The sequence below is a fragment of the Scardinius erythrophthalmus genome (genome assembly GCF_964197995.2).
Source record: "Scardinius erythrophthalmus genome assembly, chromosome: 23".
Lineage (NCBI taxonomy): Eukaryota > Metazoa > Chordata > Actinopteri > Cypriniformes > Leuciscidae > Scardinius > Scardinius erythrophthalmus.
The window spans coordinates 16,135,935-16,154,187 of record NC_138243.1 but is presented as its reverse complement, the minus strand read 5'-3'; the positions used below and the strand labels follow the sequence as shown (position 1 = coordinate 16,154,187).

The 18,253-nt window shown below is 39.3% G+C and overlaps 1 protein-coding gene across 1 annotated transcript; it reads right to left on the bottom strand.

Annotated features, from left to right (window-relative positions):
- Positions 1-4,903: 4,903 nt before the first annotated feature.
- Positions 4,904-17,694, bottom strand: paxbp1 (PAX3 and PAX7 binding protein 1). Its single transcript, XM_081353831.1, has 18 exons — positions 17,279-17,694; positions 16,123-16,251; positions 15,385-15,567; positions 13,898-14,119; positions 13,542-13,642; positions 12,702-12,925; positions 12,059-12,248; positions 10,008-10,131; positions 9,342-9,444; positions 8,766-8,881; positions 8,480-8,679; positions 8,228-8,378; positions 7,998-8,119; positions 6,823-6,899; positions 6,612-6,678; positions 6,373-6,519; positions 6,129-6,283; positions 4,904-5,760 (listed from the first exon to the last, which is right to left on the bottom strand). The coding sequence occupies exons 1-18, from the start codon at positions 17,553-17,555 to the stop codon at positions 5,643-5,645; spliced, it is 2,706 nt and encodes a 901-aa protein (XP_081209957.1). The 5' UTR covers positions 17,556-17,694; the 3' UTR covers positions 4,904-5,642.
- Positions 17,695-18,253: the final 559 nt, after the last annotated feature.

The following is an 18,253-nucleotide window of genomic DNA, read 5'->3' as shown; positions in this document are numbered from 1 at the left end:
GCTCAGCTATTCTGCATTGTCTTTTCATATTTTGCACTGCAGTTGAGATTCTCCAAGGTGCTTTTTGTCTGCCACTCTTCTTCCTGACTTTCACAGGAGCAATATCATCAATTACACTTTTAACTTTTGAGTCTGCAGATATGCTTGGTGTTAAGGATATAGCCTTCATAAATAGTACACTAGTGTTCTCATTTAAGCATCTCTTCTTGACAGACACAGATCTAGCTTCAGTGGCAGGAGAGATCAATATATCAAAGAAAATACAGAAATGATCAGACAGCGCTACATCCTTAATAACAATCAGTGAAATGTTTAGACCCTTACTGATAAGTAAATCTAGAGTGTGTCCACGATTGTGTGCGGGTCCATGTACATGCTGAGTCAGATCAAAAGTTTTTAAAACAGTTTTCAAATATTGTTTTCTGCACTATCTATGTGGATGTGTCTAAATCTCCAGCAATGGCAAAACAGTCAAACTCTGAGGTAATTGTTGATAACAGTTCTGTAAAGTCCTCTGCAAAGGCTGGAGAGTATTTTGGAGGCCTGTAAATAATGATAAGTAAAATGCGTGGAGCACCTTTTAACACAATACCGAGATATTCGAAAGAGGGGTAATTCCCAAATGATATTTGCTTACATTGATAGATATCTTTAAAAAGGGCAGCTAGACCCCCACCTCTCTTAACAGCTCTGCAGACACTCATAAAAGTAAAGTTAGGAGGGGCTGTTTCATTGAGGATTGTTGCACTGCAGCTGTCTTCTAACCAGGTTTCATTTAGAAGCATAAAATCCAGGTTGTTTGTGGTTAAGTCGTTGACTAGAAGTGATTTATTTTTAAGTGAGCGGATGTTTAAAAGTGCTAACTTAACAGTCTTACTTTTTGTCCCTACAGCAATCTTAGTTTGACGTGTAATAGGCACCAGATTAGTTGGGTTTGCTGTACGGCTATTGAAGGCCTTAGACTTTCTATCTTGTAATAGAACAGCAACAGAGAAAGATACAGGCACACTGGGTTCCCGCTTGTTCTGTAAACATTTGAGAAAGTTACTGTTATCAAAGCGGGGACCCAACACACATCACTGAGAGCTGGTATCATTTGTTTTTGGTTCACCTCGAGCAGATGGAGGAGGGTGTGGGCTAGAGCTGGGCGATTTTTTCCCCTAAAAAAATCTGAGATTTTTTTATAAAAAACTCGATTTACGATTCGATTCGATTTTTCTCCCCCCATTTAAAACAAAATAACTGTGAACTGTAAATATATTTTAAAAATATATATTTATTGTATTTAATTAAAGTGCATCAACATAAAATTGCAAAGGCAAACCCTTTCTCTAACTGAAAAGTCACTGTGCAGTGTGCAACAAAGATTGTTAAACATCCAAATTATTTATACTGTATTTGGATTGAGTTAATAAAACAACAAAAAATCCTGAGGTAACTCGCCTGGTTCAGATTACACGATTTTTTTGTCTGTTACGATAGTCACTGTCAGATTACACGATTTTGACTCCTAAAAATCTTGTCATGTCGTGGACAAGAAACATGTCAGACTACACGTTGTTTTCCGACCAGTCATCGCGAGCCGTCTCACACACTCATTCACTCGCACATATAGGCTACACAAGGTCACTCACATAGCCTACACACTCACTCACTCACTCGCACATACACACACACTCTCTCTCTCTCTCTCTCTCTCTCTCTCTCTCTCACACACACACACACACACACACACACACACTCTCGCGCACACACAGTCACACACACTCACTCGCTCACTCACTCGCGAACACACACTCTCACTCACTCTCCCTCACTCACTCACTCACTCACTCGCGCGCGCGCCGTCGTCGTCGTGGAGGACCGTTAAAACATTAAACATGCTAGTCTTTTTGTCGTGATGTCGTGAAGCATCGAGGGCTGCGCCGCAGGGAGCGTTCTACGGAAACCCTGAAGGAAGATTTGGCGAATGCAAAATGTATGTATTGGGAGAAAAAAAAATCTAAAAAATCGATTTTTTGAAAATATGAATCGATTTGACCTACCAACTCGATTTTTAAATCAAATCGATTTTTTTCCCAGCCCTAGTGTGGGCCCTGGCATTGTGGCAGAGGCCGAAGAGCTCTCACCGGAGGGGGAGGGCGAGCTGGGCCCGCAGGCTTTGGTGGTAGCGGTGCCTGTCGTTTTTTGGTTGGTATCTGGGGGCTTGCAGCAAAAGAGTGGGATAGTTTGGTTCCAGCATACACCAGTTCTTCCATTTTCTGTGAGAAGCACAGAAGTGGCGATGCTGGAGAGAGGGAAAAAGTGTCTGGCGAGAGGGGCTGTTCCTCTGGTGTTATCGGAGGCTGTGATACGCTGTCCTGGCTTCCCTGGCTGTTTTCCAGGAAGTCGTCCTTGGGTGCTGAATCTTGGAGCAGTTCTAATATGTCTGTCTGTGGTGAGCTCTGTGGGCAGGGCTCAGCTGAAATTGAGTCCGTGAGCAGAGGTTGTTGTGGCGGAGTGGTGTTATCCTTGTCCTTGTGTGATATGTCAACTGCATGTCCATTTTGCTGCTGAAGTGAAGTCCCGTAGTCATTCATACTGGGTATAGGTGTGTGTGTGCCGTTCAGATTGAGTGGATTGGCACACACTGCAGAAGGATGAGGGAGAAGTAGATATTGTCCTTTAACACTCTTGAACCAAGTTTGTTTGGGTGATGGTCATCCCGATGAAAAAGTTGTCTCTGACTCCAGAAAAGATTGAAATTCTCAATGAAGTTCACTCCTTTAATATTGCAGGTTTTTTGCAGCCATGTAGCCGTGAAAACCTGTTTGTTCCTCTTGCTGGGAGTGGTCCACTGATGAATGTTTGAACTTTCAGTCTTTTAAGTGTTTCAAAAAGTTCATTGAAATCCTTCTCAAGGAGTTCTGACTGCTCTTTATGAATATCATTCTTCCCCACATGAATGATGAGTCGATTTGCAGTCTTATGTTTCATCAGAATGTTCTGAAGTTCCCTGTTTACATCAGAAGTTGTTGCTTGTGGAAGGCAGCACGTAGTTGTATCCCTGCCGCTAATGTTTCTGATTATGGAGTCCCCCACTATCAGAGTCCTGGGCTCAGCTGCGCTCTGAGCTGAGTGCCTCGGTCTGCTCGACCTTGAGCGCCAGTTAGCATCAGTGTTAGCTACTAGCCCATTCAGTCTGTTCGATCACATTCATCACATTTGGGGATTCCTCATTTACATTCATTAGTACTTCAAATCTGTTCTCAAGATGTATAGGCGGTGGTAGGAGACCAGTGTTTGCAATCCTTGTCAGAGCTGTATCTGGGGTAGAGGATGCTACTGCGGCAATATGTGAGGCTCGTGACAATCTGATGTTTCGAGTGCCTTTGGATCTCGCTCCCTGTTTGTGCCATTGATTTTTAAGTCGATCGGCTTGTTTCTCTACCTGTCGAGGAGCACTAGTTTCATGGGACTCACCGGAATGCTGAGGGTGTCCATGACGAAGCTCTGCTGTGTGCTCCGTCTGGTTTGGTGGTCACGTAAATAACTTTGTTTCAAGAACTGCAATCCTTTGTAAAAGTCTGTGGCAGTTGGTACAGCAAGTAGATTCTTGAACCAGAAGAGGCATTTTCTCTTATCCTTGTAGGCAGTTGTGTTTTCCTTTCCCGGAATGTAAGCTGGTCGGGTAAAAGAATTCTGCATTTTTGTAGTAATCCAAACTTTGTCGTATGAGCACTGTGCTGATTTGCTGAAGTTAAAATTAGGTGATAAAAGGAAATAAAACATTAAAATATAGGAGATAAAATGTAAAAGCGATAGAGCAAAGCGCGGAGCAGTAAGCAAGGGTGTCCGAACAGTAGTTGAACAGGAAGCTCAGGAACTTTTATATTAAAAGGAAACTTTTAATATAACTCCGATTGTATTCGTCTGAAAGAAGAATCTCATATACACTTAGGATGGCTTAAGGGTGAGTAAATCATGGGCTAATTTTCAATTTTGGGTGAACTATCTCTTTAAGTCACGGTCACATTTACTGTCGTTAATCGAATTTTCACAGGCGAATTCCAGTCATTTCAAGAACGAGAATCCACACAATCAGGAATTTCGCATGAGGACAAAGATTTCCCAATGTCACGATGACCAACAGAAAGCTGCTCGATTTGGAATTGACTTCTGTGTGAGCTGTGCTTCATTAATCACTACACTATTGACGATAATGGACTTTTCTCACAAAATTTTGCTAATGTGAACACTCCTTTAGTGTCTCATAATTTTGACTCATGTAATAATTATGATTTACCAGAGCATGATTATTTTCTTGTGACGTAAATGGTCTTTCATTCACATAAGCCAAGAAATAGAAAGGAAGATTCCTTTCTAGACCACATGGTTCAGGATCAATAAAATGCAGCTTTGAGCTGTTGGTGGCACTAGAGGGTTTGAGATCAAGACCACCAGCAAAGTTCAGACTCTCACCTCTCAGTCTGCCAAATATCCCTCCGAAGGGTTTAATGGGCTGCCATAGACTCCCAGCCAGAAACAATAGGAGCATCCACACCTTTAGTGACTGTCCCCTAAAAATAGTGAAAAACCACTAGGGAGGAAAAGACAATTCCTTATAACTGCAAAGTTACATATACATAAAAACTCAAAAGTAACATCTAGCTGGGTTTAAACAAATGGCTTCTATAGAATCAAATTATGTATCACTTTCTACCTCAGGCTAAACCACACCTAGACACCTGAGGAAACTGCTGACACAACTATAAAGTGTAAAATATGCAAACGCCTAACTGCATGTAAAAGATTAATTTCATAAAATCTTTACATAACTAGTGCTACAGCATAACTAGTGTAATTGCAATGTAATTGCCGTAACAACCAGCAAAAACATACTTGTGAGGAAAAAATGAATGAAATAGTTACACTTTGAGATAGTCATCATTTTAAGAAATAAAGTTGCAATTACAATAAGTTGCACTGAAAGATACATATAGTTGTGAGGTCACAACTACGCTGTATATAAGGAAGGAATTTATCCTGAATAATCATTAACACTTTATTTATGCAAATAAATCATTTCAAGGTTCAGGAAAACAACAACAAAAAATAAGTACATTCGTTAAAGTAGCACGTGGTTTTGTTTGCCAGCATGTCATGTTCGTTTAATTAGGGATGAGGTTGGCACAAGAGCAAGACCAAACTGATGCTGGGCACAGATGCTGGATCATTTGACTCATGGCTGTGCATAAATATTTTTTGAACGTTGTTCACAATATGCTGTGTGCAACCTGCTCTCAAACTGCAGCCTTTGAGGGAGGGGAAAGTGTACAGAACCAATATATTTTCTTGCAGGTACTGAAGAGTGATTGACAGTTTAAAAGATCCAACTAAGAGATCCCATCTGTTTAAAAAAAGTAAAAAGAAGTGACGGCTCTTCAGGTAAGGGACTACAAAAGTCTTAACACAGCAGAGTGCACTTCAAACCCAAATCAGTGACAGTTTCACTGTTCCTGAAGGTGAAACATCACTAGAATCCACCAATGTGCCTCGAAAGAAAACCCTTCAGCCACACAGATAAATGTACAATATTCACAGTATTTACACAGTGTGGTCCATCCAAAAATGGCCAGTGAGGTGTTCCATTGGTTTGCCTTTCATTTGTTCTCGAGGAGAGTCTTTATATCTTTAATGCCATGTTCTGACGCAACTGCGATCACGTGGTCTAAAGCGTTGAGTCGTCCCAGAAGCCTAATCACATCCTTTATTTGTTCCCTATGTAGAGAAACAAGAACTGTGTTAATAAAAAAATTAGATATAATGCTTACATTGCAGAGCAATTCAAATAACTATTATTGATATACATAAACTGACATGCAACATCTTAATTTTACTTTATATACAGAACCATGAACATATGTATACACAACCAATGTTAATTAATGATGTTAATTTGATGTTTTTTAATATATTTTTCTTTTCCCTCATTAAAATCAGTATGTCCAAACAACAGTGGGCAGACTCCCACTGAAGGCCCCTGTTTTATATTAAACCATCATAATACTTTTATACTATGTTAATATCTGTTATATCTTTGTGTGGCATCTACAGAGATGTTGATTTAACATCCTAAACCACTTTACCTTACGGTCCTCTTCTCCACGTCTGATCCAGCCACGCAGCTGCGGTACAGACTGCTGGCCAGGTGTTTCAAAAATCTGCAGAAGTTCTCAAGCTGAGGCAGAGTCTGTTGTCCTTTCAGACTGCTGAACCACTGCGCAGGAAAACACTCCACCACCTGAAGACAGGTTAGGGTTAATAGAGGGTTAGAATGACTTCATCTGTAAACACTGTTATATGGATATTAATTCCAAAAAAAAGTCATACTCTGCGGCATTTCTCCACATGTTCCTCGCTGGCATCTGTGGTCTGCAGGGCTGAGAGAATGTAGCGGTTTAGTGTGCTGTCCACGGCGAGCTCCTTCAGCGCTGACAGAGACAGGATCCCATCCCATTTTAAGATATTCCCAAGTAACTGAACACAAGAAAGAGATTCAGCAAGGAATAAGCTTGAACAATGGTTGATTTAGACGAGGGCAGAAAGTCTCCAGAATATTAAAGACTTACCTTTACACAAGACCAAAACTGCCTCTGGGAAAAGAGGTAAGGACCAGAGTTCTTGTTCTCCATGACACTGTAAGAGGAGAAACCAAAAAACATTATCAGCATCACACTGGTTTACACAATATATTCGGTCACAATCAAAAACTAGAAGATGCATACAAAGAGCAGCATATACAAACAGTGGCAACATGAGTGATTCAGCTTTCACACTCACTTTTTTGGAAACAGAGGCAGGAAAATGTCATCATCGAGAGTCCGTCGAATTCGCATGACTATGGTCCTTAGAAGCTCCTGAAAGATATTAGATTTTTGTAATTTAAAGCTGTAAAGCCTGACATATGAAAGTTGTTTGAGCCTTTAGACATAATATTTTTTTTAAATCCTTAAAAAAAGGTTTACATATGCGATGCATCAGACTTTTATGGCTCATGTAGTATGATATGGGAGAATATGTAGCTCATACGCACGACGGAAAAAACTGAGGTAAAAAATATGCAATTTGGTGCGGTTGCCGATATTTGCATGGCCAGTAAGTAAAATGAAATTCTGAAAGCTTGAAATATATAGCAGTGATATCTTTATAACAGTATATCAGACTACTTACACAAAATGCATATAAATATCTGTCGTCACTCTAGTCTAGATCACCCAATAAGATGATATATAAATGCCTAGTTTTATGATCAAAGCTCTATAGTTTTCGTTTAGGGGGCAAAGCATATAATGTAATGCAATACAATGATGATTGAGAGATGTACAAAACGCACCTCAAAAGGCTGATGTATCATATTTGATACTCACATTTTAACATGATTTAACTGCCATTAGAATTTAAAACGTTGAGAAGATATGAATATAAGTAGGGGTGGATATGTATGCATACATTGTATATGTACACATGGGATTGTCATTGTTTTAATTGTTTTATATCTTTTATGTATATTGTTATGTTGTGCTGGTGTCCTTGTGTGTGGTGTATAGTGAAGCCAAAGTTCCGGGCACTAAATGAAACTATTTTTCTAAAAACAAATAAGCTGCTTCAGGCCAGTAAGTGTTCATCCTGAAATACTACTAACAATATAAAAGTTATTCTAATGTTTAGAGAATTAAACTCAGATTTCACAGTAAAAAGACACATGTACCTTAACCTGAAGAGGAAAGATTTTAGAATTATACAAAAAGGCCTTTCACATGTTAAATTATAAATGAGTTGTGGTACAGACGACAAAGCACGTAGCTGATTGTGTACAACAGGTTTTACAGCAAAGTTTTGATCATGTTGATAATTTACAGGCCTATCAAATATGATATGGTAGGCTTTAATGAAAATGAAAAGCAAAAATAAGAGCCTGTGGCTTTAATGCGTTACTGTCTCATCTCTTCACTGACTTGTGTGTTGCGGTTGTCGCCGTGCAGCACAGTGGGATAATCTTTGATCAGCCTCTGCATGAAAGCCACCAGTCTGGACGTCTGACTGCTGGAGAGCGGATCCCACACCTGATCCGTCAGCACTGAGAGTGGGGGATCATGTTTTAAAAGAGTGATTTTGGTCTGATGTGCTGTTCTGAGTTTAAAGTAAGAACTGAACCTTTACAAAGATGGGAAATGGACAGACTAACCTGCTAGTTTAGGAAGAAGCACTCTTTCTACAATAGCAGGAAGCAGGCTGTTATCTATCTCTTCCTCTTTCTTCAGAGTGCTCTGCTCCTCACAGCCATAAAAGAGCAAAGACTCGAACCACAGCATGTACTCAAAGTTGGGACACTCCACCTGCATAGATACAAATAGCATAATTTTGGCAATTAAAGACTGAAATGTTCAGGCGATGCAAAGCAGATCACAAAAATGTGGAAATGACATGCTCTCTGTACCTCAAATGGAGACCATGAGGTGAGCTGCAGTCGAATAAGGGGGTTAAAGAGTTTGGGCAGGCACAGTCCGATGTAGGCGTCTCTGTAGCATGTAAAATACAGCTTTCTCCAGGTCTCGAAGTGAGACTTTATGTTGTCCAGAGAGTGGAAATCCTCCACCACGTCCTCAAAAACCTTCTTTGACTCATTTAAAATGCGATCTGGAAATCAAAAAGATGAAAAGGTTAATTGGGAAGAGATTGAAAAGTAATCAGCAAATCTTGCATTGGTGTGTTAGGTTGGTCACCTCTCTCTAGGTTGAAGCTGGTGATGTCAGTGGACGTCTCTTCGTCATCACTAGACAGCCCCTCCTTATGCTCGGCTCTCTTGCCGTTCTGCTCTCGAGCTTGTCTCCGACGGGTTCTGTATGGATGTGTCGAAACAGACTGACAATTATTAAAACTGAAATACATCACAGAAAGTCTGCCTAAAGTAAATCTGGGTATTGATACAGATTTTCTGATTCAATTTATTTCAGATTCACTATGTCCTGACGTGATTTGTTTATGATTTTAATTCATTATTTATTTGGAAATATTTTAGTTACAGTGTTAAAAGGCCCACTTCCACTATCTGCCTGACTGACATTGTGACTATAACACTCACTTTTGCACATTTCCAAACATTTTTGGCCATGGTTACACAGGTTACAATTCAAAGCTAATGACAATGATACTGATGAGATTAGATGACAACAATGATAATAAAAAAGAATAAATTAATGCATTATTTTAGTTAAGGTTTAGGCGTTTGTTTAGTTTAGAGGGTATATTTCACACACTAATAGTCAAGGGTCTACATATATAGTTGTTTTTTTGCATACCGTCTGGCTTCTCTTTCAGCTATCCTCCTCTGCTTAGCAAGCTCCTGATAGGCTGTGCGATCTCGACCGAATGAGTCCAGGTTAGGGGCCATAACAGCCTTACCTGAAACAGAAAGAACAGACATTAACCCTCAGTAAAGCTGAACTCACCAGTCCTGTTACAACCTATACTGACAGATCTAATAGTCATTACCAACTCATTAATATATCGTACTAGATGTTCATGCATTATTACACAAACGTCAGTAAAAATGACATTTTAATTTCATGCACAGTGGTTTCCCCTTTTCTGATGTCATCAGAACTAATCTCCAACTACAAATTAATTTTACACCTGCTCAATTTCACTGGGCTGAGATGGAAACTCTCCTCCAATCACTTACCTGCTCAGCATCTAAACAATGTATCAGTGTGAACACTGATAAATAAGAAGCCAGTAAGCTTTCACCGAAAGCTTTTTTTTTTTCAAACTTTTCTCCGAAAGCCACATACACTTTCATTTGTCTTAATCTCTCTCACACACACACACACACGCGCACACACACAGACACACACGCAGTGTGTGTATTATTCTGATGTGCAATTAATCATAACTGTATAACAAAAATGGAAAGGAAAAAAAAAACAATGAGGCCATTCAAATAAAAACCTTCAAGATGGACTGACTTGAAAGGCTGGAAAACTCCGACGATTCATCTTTAATATCATCCTGTCTTCTCTGGACGAGACGGGACGCCCGCTGCCGAAGTAACTGGTGCATGGCGACCTCTAGCTCCAGAATAACAGGCACCTGAAAGATACGATGATTTTTGTGACAGCTGAACCAAAGACAAGGGGCCGGAGACCGAGGCGAGGGGCTTAGTGTGCTCTGCTGTGGCATGAGAGAGAAAGCAGCCATATTAAATAACTCTAGACACAAAGCCCTTTAAAGCTGGATCAAACTGGCTTCCCCTAGTGTTAATGCTTCATGGTATTAACCTTACTATGAGCCAAAAAAGAAAATGGCTGAGTAGTATGAAACTTCTGTGAAAGCCATTGTAGGTTGTTTTTGACAAACGGCTCTTTTTCATTTAATGCAGCTGGTTAACAACACAACTGAAGTATAATTACTCAAAAGTAAGTACAGAATCAAAGACAGTTGCACAGTCAGGAGTTTAATAGAGTGCAACAGCGCCTGTTCACTTTTTCAGCTGCCTTGGTTCCGGAAGTATTTTTTCCATTCATTTTTCCCGTAGGGATTTTTAAAAAGTCCTTAAGAGTTAAAAGCCAAGAGACAAACCAACCAGCTTCGAGGTGAATGACAACATTACAAACATTGATTAGCAAAAAAGTACTTGAAAATAGTTCAAAAAAGACAAAGATGCATAACTGCATACTGAATGGATTTAATGTGGGGAAACATCTATTGATATTAAAAATGATGAATAAATTAAAAACTAAAGATGCTGATTGTGTATATAGAAATATATTTTACATTAATTGCAAACTATGAATATATAAATATTATGCAGTTTGAGAGTGCAGGGAGATGATAACATCAATTATCATATGAAGTGTTTCATGGGAACAGACGGGTGCTAAAAACAGCTATTTTGCTTGTTAACATTTTTTGATTGGTGGAGATGTCTCTACTGAATCATGGTAATGTAGTTTTTCACCAAGAATTCCACTGTAAAACATGTTTTAAAAAATAATAATTTGAAATAAAGCAGGCTGATGGCTTCAACAAAAGCATGTGTCATCAATTAACAAACTCATAGCTCTAAGCTCACAGTAATTTAAAAGTTATTATTTCAAAATCAATTCCCCTAGGGAGAAAACGAATGGGATTTTTACTTTTGGTACCCGAATGTTGCACTCTATAGTTTTCATACACATGTACCACAAATGAATGTAGATATTAACAAATTCTTGGGACAAGCTAACCTTAAGATAATGCAATCATTAAGCTATCATCAGGCATTCAAATGAGAGCTTAATGCTACAGATGCCTGATTAATGCATTTTGCCTTTAAAGGACAGTATAGTGCACTGGTGGTGTAATAGAGATTCACCATTTGGGATTTTTATTACTTTTAATATTTTTTAAATGGTTCAACACCACTGTAAACAAGCTACTTAGCTACCTAACGAATTGGAAGTCTCACACACAGAAAAAAAGGAAGTTTGAACAATTACTTTCTAAATAACATGAAAAATCATATCGTGAAAAATCACGAGAAAGGCATTTTTTCAACTAATAACACTTTTGGTGCTATGTTAGTTCCCAATGCATCATCATAGACACCATGATTTGTCTATAGTGCCTCTTTATAGCTGAAAGAAATGAGAGAAACAGAAAGAATCTCTTGCTGCATCAGCTATGGGGAAAAATATGGAAGATTACAAAATAATCCATGATCTGATGGAAAATATGACCTGGTGGACTGCTGAAAATGAGTTTAACAAACATCATAAACATGAACTATGTGATTATATATACACATTACAAGTAACTGGTGTTATTTTTAGTACTAATGGTATTTTAGTTGAGATAAATACGTTTAAAATCTGATTAGCTACACAAAATTCTGACACAGGCAACATCCAATAAACTTTGAAATCATTCCAAAAGAAATACAGTAGCAAGGTCTAAAAAAAAAAAAAAAAACAACAACTGAAAAACAAGTCAGTAAAACAAACAGCAGCAACATAAAAACAAATGCATTCATTCTTACCTTTTCACTGAAACACTCAAGCAAGTCTCCAACATACCCTCGCATTTCTTGCAAGAATCTATATTTGTCTGCGGCCTCCTGTGAGGAGCCCTCTAGGAGCTGGATGGTCTTTTTGGAGGCCTCCAGCTCCTCCTGGATCTGCTCAAAGCGCCGGGCATTGGAATTGTGCCCCTGGCGCATGAAGCTCAGCCTGGTGCACAGGGGAGTCAAAGAGAGGTTTGCTATTAGTGATGTATGGGGACATCGCCAGGGTCGCACATGTCCTGATGAAGACGGTTAGGTCTAAACAATGCAATTGAGTCAGTAAAACAGCTGCAGATTTTAGCATCTGCAAATACTCCATCCGGGGGAAGAAATATTACACTTCTGCAGAAACAGGGATACCCAGAATTAACCAGGAATAACGTGTGAGGAGATATGCGCCTTGTGTGTATCCTCACTATGCTGGAAGTCCAAAGTGCAAGCTGTCATCTTCAATGTCTGAATAGGGCAATTTTATGGGACGTGCATGAATATTATCAGGGCATTTAAAACTATAAAGTGTTGGTTATTTAAACTCCTAGGAAATACCAACTGGGCAGATTTGAACTGGCAATTTGAGGGGTTACAGTGACCGCCGATGAGAAGGCAGTTCAGACCGTACCTGTCTTTGAGACGTTTCTTTACCAGATCTGTGGTTATAGGGGTCAGGTCACAAGAGGGAATGGGATAAGGAACTGAGGGCTCTGCTTTCAAAGTCTTGCTGTTGTCGGCTCCAACTGTGATGGTGGTGTAGCTAAACGGCATGGCGTAGGACGCTCCATATGACTGCGCATCATAACTGCCTTGGTAATACATGGTTGTATCCTCGGATTGGGTGGCTTGGACCTAAAATATCAAAACAAGATGAGACAAAAGGATTGGTGTCAGCATTAAATATTGCAATTTTAAAAGTACAAACTATAGTACACTGTAGGCATGTCAACAGAACTGGTATCATTCAACAGTTTAGGACCAGAAAGGCTTTTTTCAAATGTTTTTGAAGGCTACATTTATTTGATTAAAAACTGGAATTGAATTTGTCACATAATCCTTCAGAAATATGCTATTTGGAGTTCAAGAAACATTTCTCAAATTTGATCAATGTTTATCAGTGACAAATAGTTTTACATGACTGCATCATAGACCCCGCCCACTGGAGTTACATGATGCGAGCACCGTGTCAAATGCAAACAGAACCCATTATAATCACTGACACTGGGTGATACTGTAAAGTATACAGATGCCCGTTCACTTTCTTAATTAATCCAAGCACTTAAGTCTGCCGACGAGGACAAATGGAAGAGTAGATGTAAGCGTAATGGGACATTTGCTTTGACACGTCCTGTTTAAACAGCTCATTTGCTCATTTCTGTAGACACTTCAGAACAATACCAACGTCAGGAACAAGTGGATAGTTAATTTTTAATTTAAAATTGGGCAGGGTTATGATACTCTGACTCACCTGCGGGATGCTAATGCCCTTCCTGATCTGCTCCTGCTCCCAGCGATTCACTTCCTCATCCTGGCCATTATCTAGAGCTTCATCATCACTGCCTTCAATACCTGAATCACAACAGACACATCCAAAACAAACACTAAGGTCAGATCATGGTTAAGTGCACATCTTTACCAGGATCTGATTTCTCACACAATTCCTATTTATAGTTATTCTAGTTAATCTTTTTTTGTGTGACTTTTACTTAGTGACATGACATTTATTACAAGGACAGTCCCTCTGGAGAACAGGTGAATGGGGGTTCCTGTAATTCTACATAAACAAGTTTCAGATTACTAGAGCTCTGAACTGCATAAACTGACCGATCTCCTCCGCTATTTTCTGCCTCTGAGTCTTTATCTTGACTCCACTGAAGTTGATTCTCTTCTCGTCTTCATCATCGTCACTGCCGCCGTTTTCATCTTCGTGAACAAGGCGCTTGTTCGTCGCTTCATTCTCGATCAACGGAGCCTCACCCCCGAGCTCTCGAGCCATCTGCCTACGTTTACGAGCTGCATGAATGAAGGCCGCGTCGGGGATCTCACCTGTTGAGACGTACGACTCTTATTATTGGTCTAAACACAATGATTAATCATAGAGATGCACCGATTACAATTTTCTGGGCCGATTCCGATTTCCGATTTTTCATTAAGTTTGACCTGCCGATACCGATTTTAGCCGATTCCGATTTCTTTTTTTCTAACCACTTTACAGCACACACAAATATTTATTTTATATCTTTTCTGTAATAGAACATTTTACAATTTGCATAATATTTTTTTGAACAGATAAACGCTATAAAATAGAACTATATAAATTACTCCAGGTGTGGGTAATTCAAGCATCTAAAGTGTAGTGTTATGGAAGAACCATTTCCTTTTCACATTCAATATCCAATATTTTTTTATATATGTATTTAGCAAACTAAACGTCTGTATGAAAACAGGGAATGGCAATAAAATAATAAAATAAAAAATAAATAGCCTTGCAGTATAAAGATATTTCTCAAAGCACTCACACACAGGCCTATTGCAATCACTTGTACAAACTGAATAATAAAACAAGTTTAAATGGGTACATTTTCTATAAATATTAGTCTTCGTTTTCTTTTCTGACATAAAACACGCAAATTCTGTGCATTTTGGGCGCTTTTTTGTGAAACCCTATTTAGGCTATTTTATCCATCAAAAGTGCTTTCCCTTTAATTGAGCGTGAGCAGTGCAGCAAATAGACTCGGCGCCGAAACACGCGCTTCACTGCCGCGACGCTCCTGCTTGACGCTCACGCGCTGCTCCCGCTCCCGTTGTGAAAGCACTCATCGATTAACATGCACGCTGAAAAAAAATACGCACTTGCGGTCTGAACGGACGTAATTCACGAAGTTTCCTACATGTGTGTTCCGTGTGCACGTGTGATTCTGATGTTGCGCGATGCTAATCATCGCCCGAGTGCATTTGACCGGCATAAAATCGCCATTTGTCAGACTGACCGGCCGGTCGCCGGTCACGGCCGATCACGTGAAAATCGGCCAATTCCGGTCACTAGCCGATCAATCGGTGCATCCCTAATTAATCACCTTCATGTGAATTAGGTTAACCAGAAAGAGAACGAACTAAAAGCAATTTGTTTGCCATTTAAAAAAGTGGATTTGATCACATACATTGTTTAACAACATTCAATGTTTAACCACAATACACATCAGCAGGTTCCAACCTTGAAATGTTTAATAAGCAAAAACAGCCTGATCATGCTGACGTTGGTCCTGTGACTTGCTCTACAGGTCCAGTCTGGATGTCATGGAAACTCTCACCTGGTCTAAGCGAGCTGAGGGCAGACAGAGTTTGGCTAAAGGCTCCACCCGCAGACCTTTGCTCGCCCTCCTCTTCCTGTTCCTCATTGCTGTCGACCTCCATTTCTTCTTCTCCCTGTTCACTGCTGGCTCTGCTGCCCACTAAGGGCTCCTCTTTAATTGACAGATTATAAGCAGGTCCACCTGAAACGGACAAACCAGTGAGCCAGAATACAAACTTATGTAACTAGTTAGATGGACTAGAGCCAAGATTACTGAGGGTTTGTAATACTTTTGAAGGCTAAATTACCACATAAAAATAATAACTCTAGAACAAAGGGGGTCAAACTCAGAGCCGATGCCAGGACAAACAAACTGGTGGGGAGCCATACATAATTCTTCAGGTATAAGCAATTGATCACATCGGTGCAATTGTACATCAAAGGGTTAAAATCGATAGAGTTTCAGGAATCAGGGGTGGAGGGGGGACAAATTCAAACTGAGGGGGAAATGCCTCCTTTTGCCCCATTGTTGCCCTGGGCATGGGGCCACTACGTTATCTTGCAATAATCCAAAACTTAATAGTGCTTTATTCTTATGTGTACATACCATTACAACTTATAGGGGGGAAGCAAACAAAGTATTTTCTTAATAAAATTTGATGTTTTAAAGACAAAAAGCAGTCCCCTGATTCTGCTTTATAGAAATGCATGATTTAATGAAAAGATAAAAAAAGAAAGAAAGAAAGATGTTAAGTACCAATGCGTGTGCTTTGCTCTGGTATGGCAGTGGTGGTCTTTTCCAGATCATCCTTGTATTCTTTCTTCAGCTGCTTGACGATCTTCTTGCTGTGGTAGGATTTCTTCACACGGAACACATCAGTATCATCTAATAGAGAGATATATATAGTGAATCTATAAAATTCATACACTAGATGATTGAGTACATAATGCATTGCAAAAGTGCAAAGTGTATAGTATCAAAGACTTAGCATGTAATTTGGGACACAACTTCAAAGTTTTCTATAGGGACCTCACACTTTCTGATCAATGAATGTAACTGTCCTTCTATTTTTATAATTACTGGATAAAGATTTTTAGAAAGCATTTAATTTCAGAGTCAGACTGATTCAATAAGGAATCATGTAAACCTGGTTCATTGAAAAGAATCAACTCAATAGCTATTTCCACCTTTGCCATGGAATTCTGATTCGTATCACTGTATCATATGTGATCCTGGATCACAAAACCAATCACAAGTCGCACGGGTATATTTGTGGCAATAGCCAAAAATACATTGTATGGGTCAAATTTACCGATTTTTCTTTTATATGCCAAAAATCATTAAGAAATTAAGTAAAGATCATGTTCCATTAAGATATTTTGTAAATTTCCTACCGTAAATATATAAAACATTGCAGTGAATGCAGCACCGTCGGGAAAATAAATGGACAATTTTAAAGGTAATTTTCTCAATGTTTAGATTTTTTTTTGCACCCTCAGATTCCAGATTTTCAAATAGTTGTATCTCGGCCAAATATTGTCATATCCTAACTTTATATATAAGCATTCAGATGATGTATAAACCTCAGTGTCCAAAAACGTAAATTTTTGGACAAAAATGTGGTTTGCGGTCCAGGGTCACATATTGTCTTAAGCTAATTATTGAGTATATTCTAATATGTGCAGAGTCCTAATTGATCACTATTACTAGTTAAAATAATATGAAAGTAGCTCTCGTTTTCGGTTAGTGACTGTCACTTTAAAGACCCGAACTGTTATATCATTTAAATAGACTACAATTAGATGATGACCTGCACAGCAAAAACTCTACACGAACAATATGTGAAACATTACATTGTTTTTACGTAAATTTATTTACGTTACACGTGTCTTTTATGGCAGTTAATAAGCACCTTCATCGTCGTGGAAGCTAAGCAGACTCGCTTTAGGTTCCTCTCGGTTCTCCTTCTTTCTCTTTTTAAGTTCTTTGTTGACCTTAACAGCACCGGGCTGAAACCCGTTTCCGTGGTTGTTGAGCATGTTGGCTCCAGGAGCGGGACCAGTGCTGGACTCGCTCGGGTTCGCCGACTCTTCAGCCCCGGGCCCGCCGGACTGCTGGACCTCCTCTTTCTCCTCATCGTCCGATTCATTCCTCCGCCTGAAATTGCACCTCTTAGCTTTCTTAAACATGGTTATGTAGTGTGCAACGCCTCTAGGATAGTATATACAGACTGGTTTTTAGATTTTTGCAGGGCGCCAAGGATGATAACAAAACCACCATTTTGCTTTTGCGGAAACGTTTAAGTACCTCTCTGAACGTTGGATCTGCAAAGCGGCAGCGGGAACTCGCTGCTGCCATCTAGAGGAGAGGTGCCATATCAAACTATTTGAGAGGGTTCAATGTTTTTTTGTTTTGTTAGGATAAATATGTTTGCATCTCCTTTTCACTTCTGTGTGTGTGTCATTCTTTATTCCCTGGTACCGGTGGTGTTCTACTCTGCTCTGCATTGATCATTGGCTTCGTTCTAATATCCAATTTTATCTAACATGTTTTTTTTTTCAACCATAATAGCAACCTGGGGCAACCTGTCACTCACATGAGATCATAGCAATACCAAACTACAATGATCCAATCAATTCCTGATGAAAAAAACTCAAGTCCCCGCCCTACATTTTTTATCTTGCTTGAGAAGCCATTTCACTCAGATACATATGCATCTCAAGAGTTATTCAAGAATTTCTGTTCGATGCCAACTTTAATGGTTACTATGGTATTTTTTTTCTAATGAACAACACTGGCACATGCTTTTTTGTAAGAATTAAATTTCAAAATATTATATTTATTTAAGCTCCATCCACACACAGAATAGAATAAGCATATTTTAGGC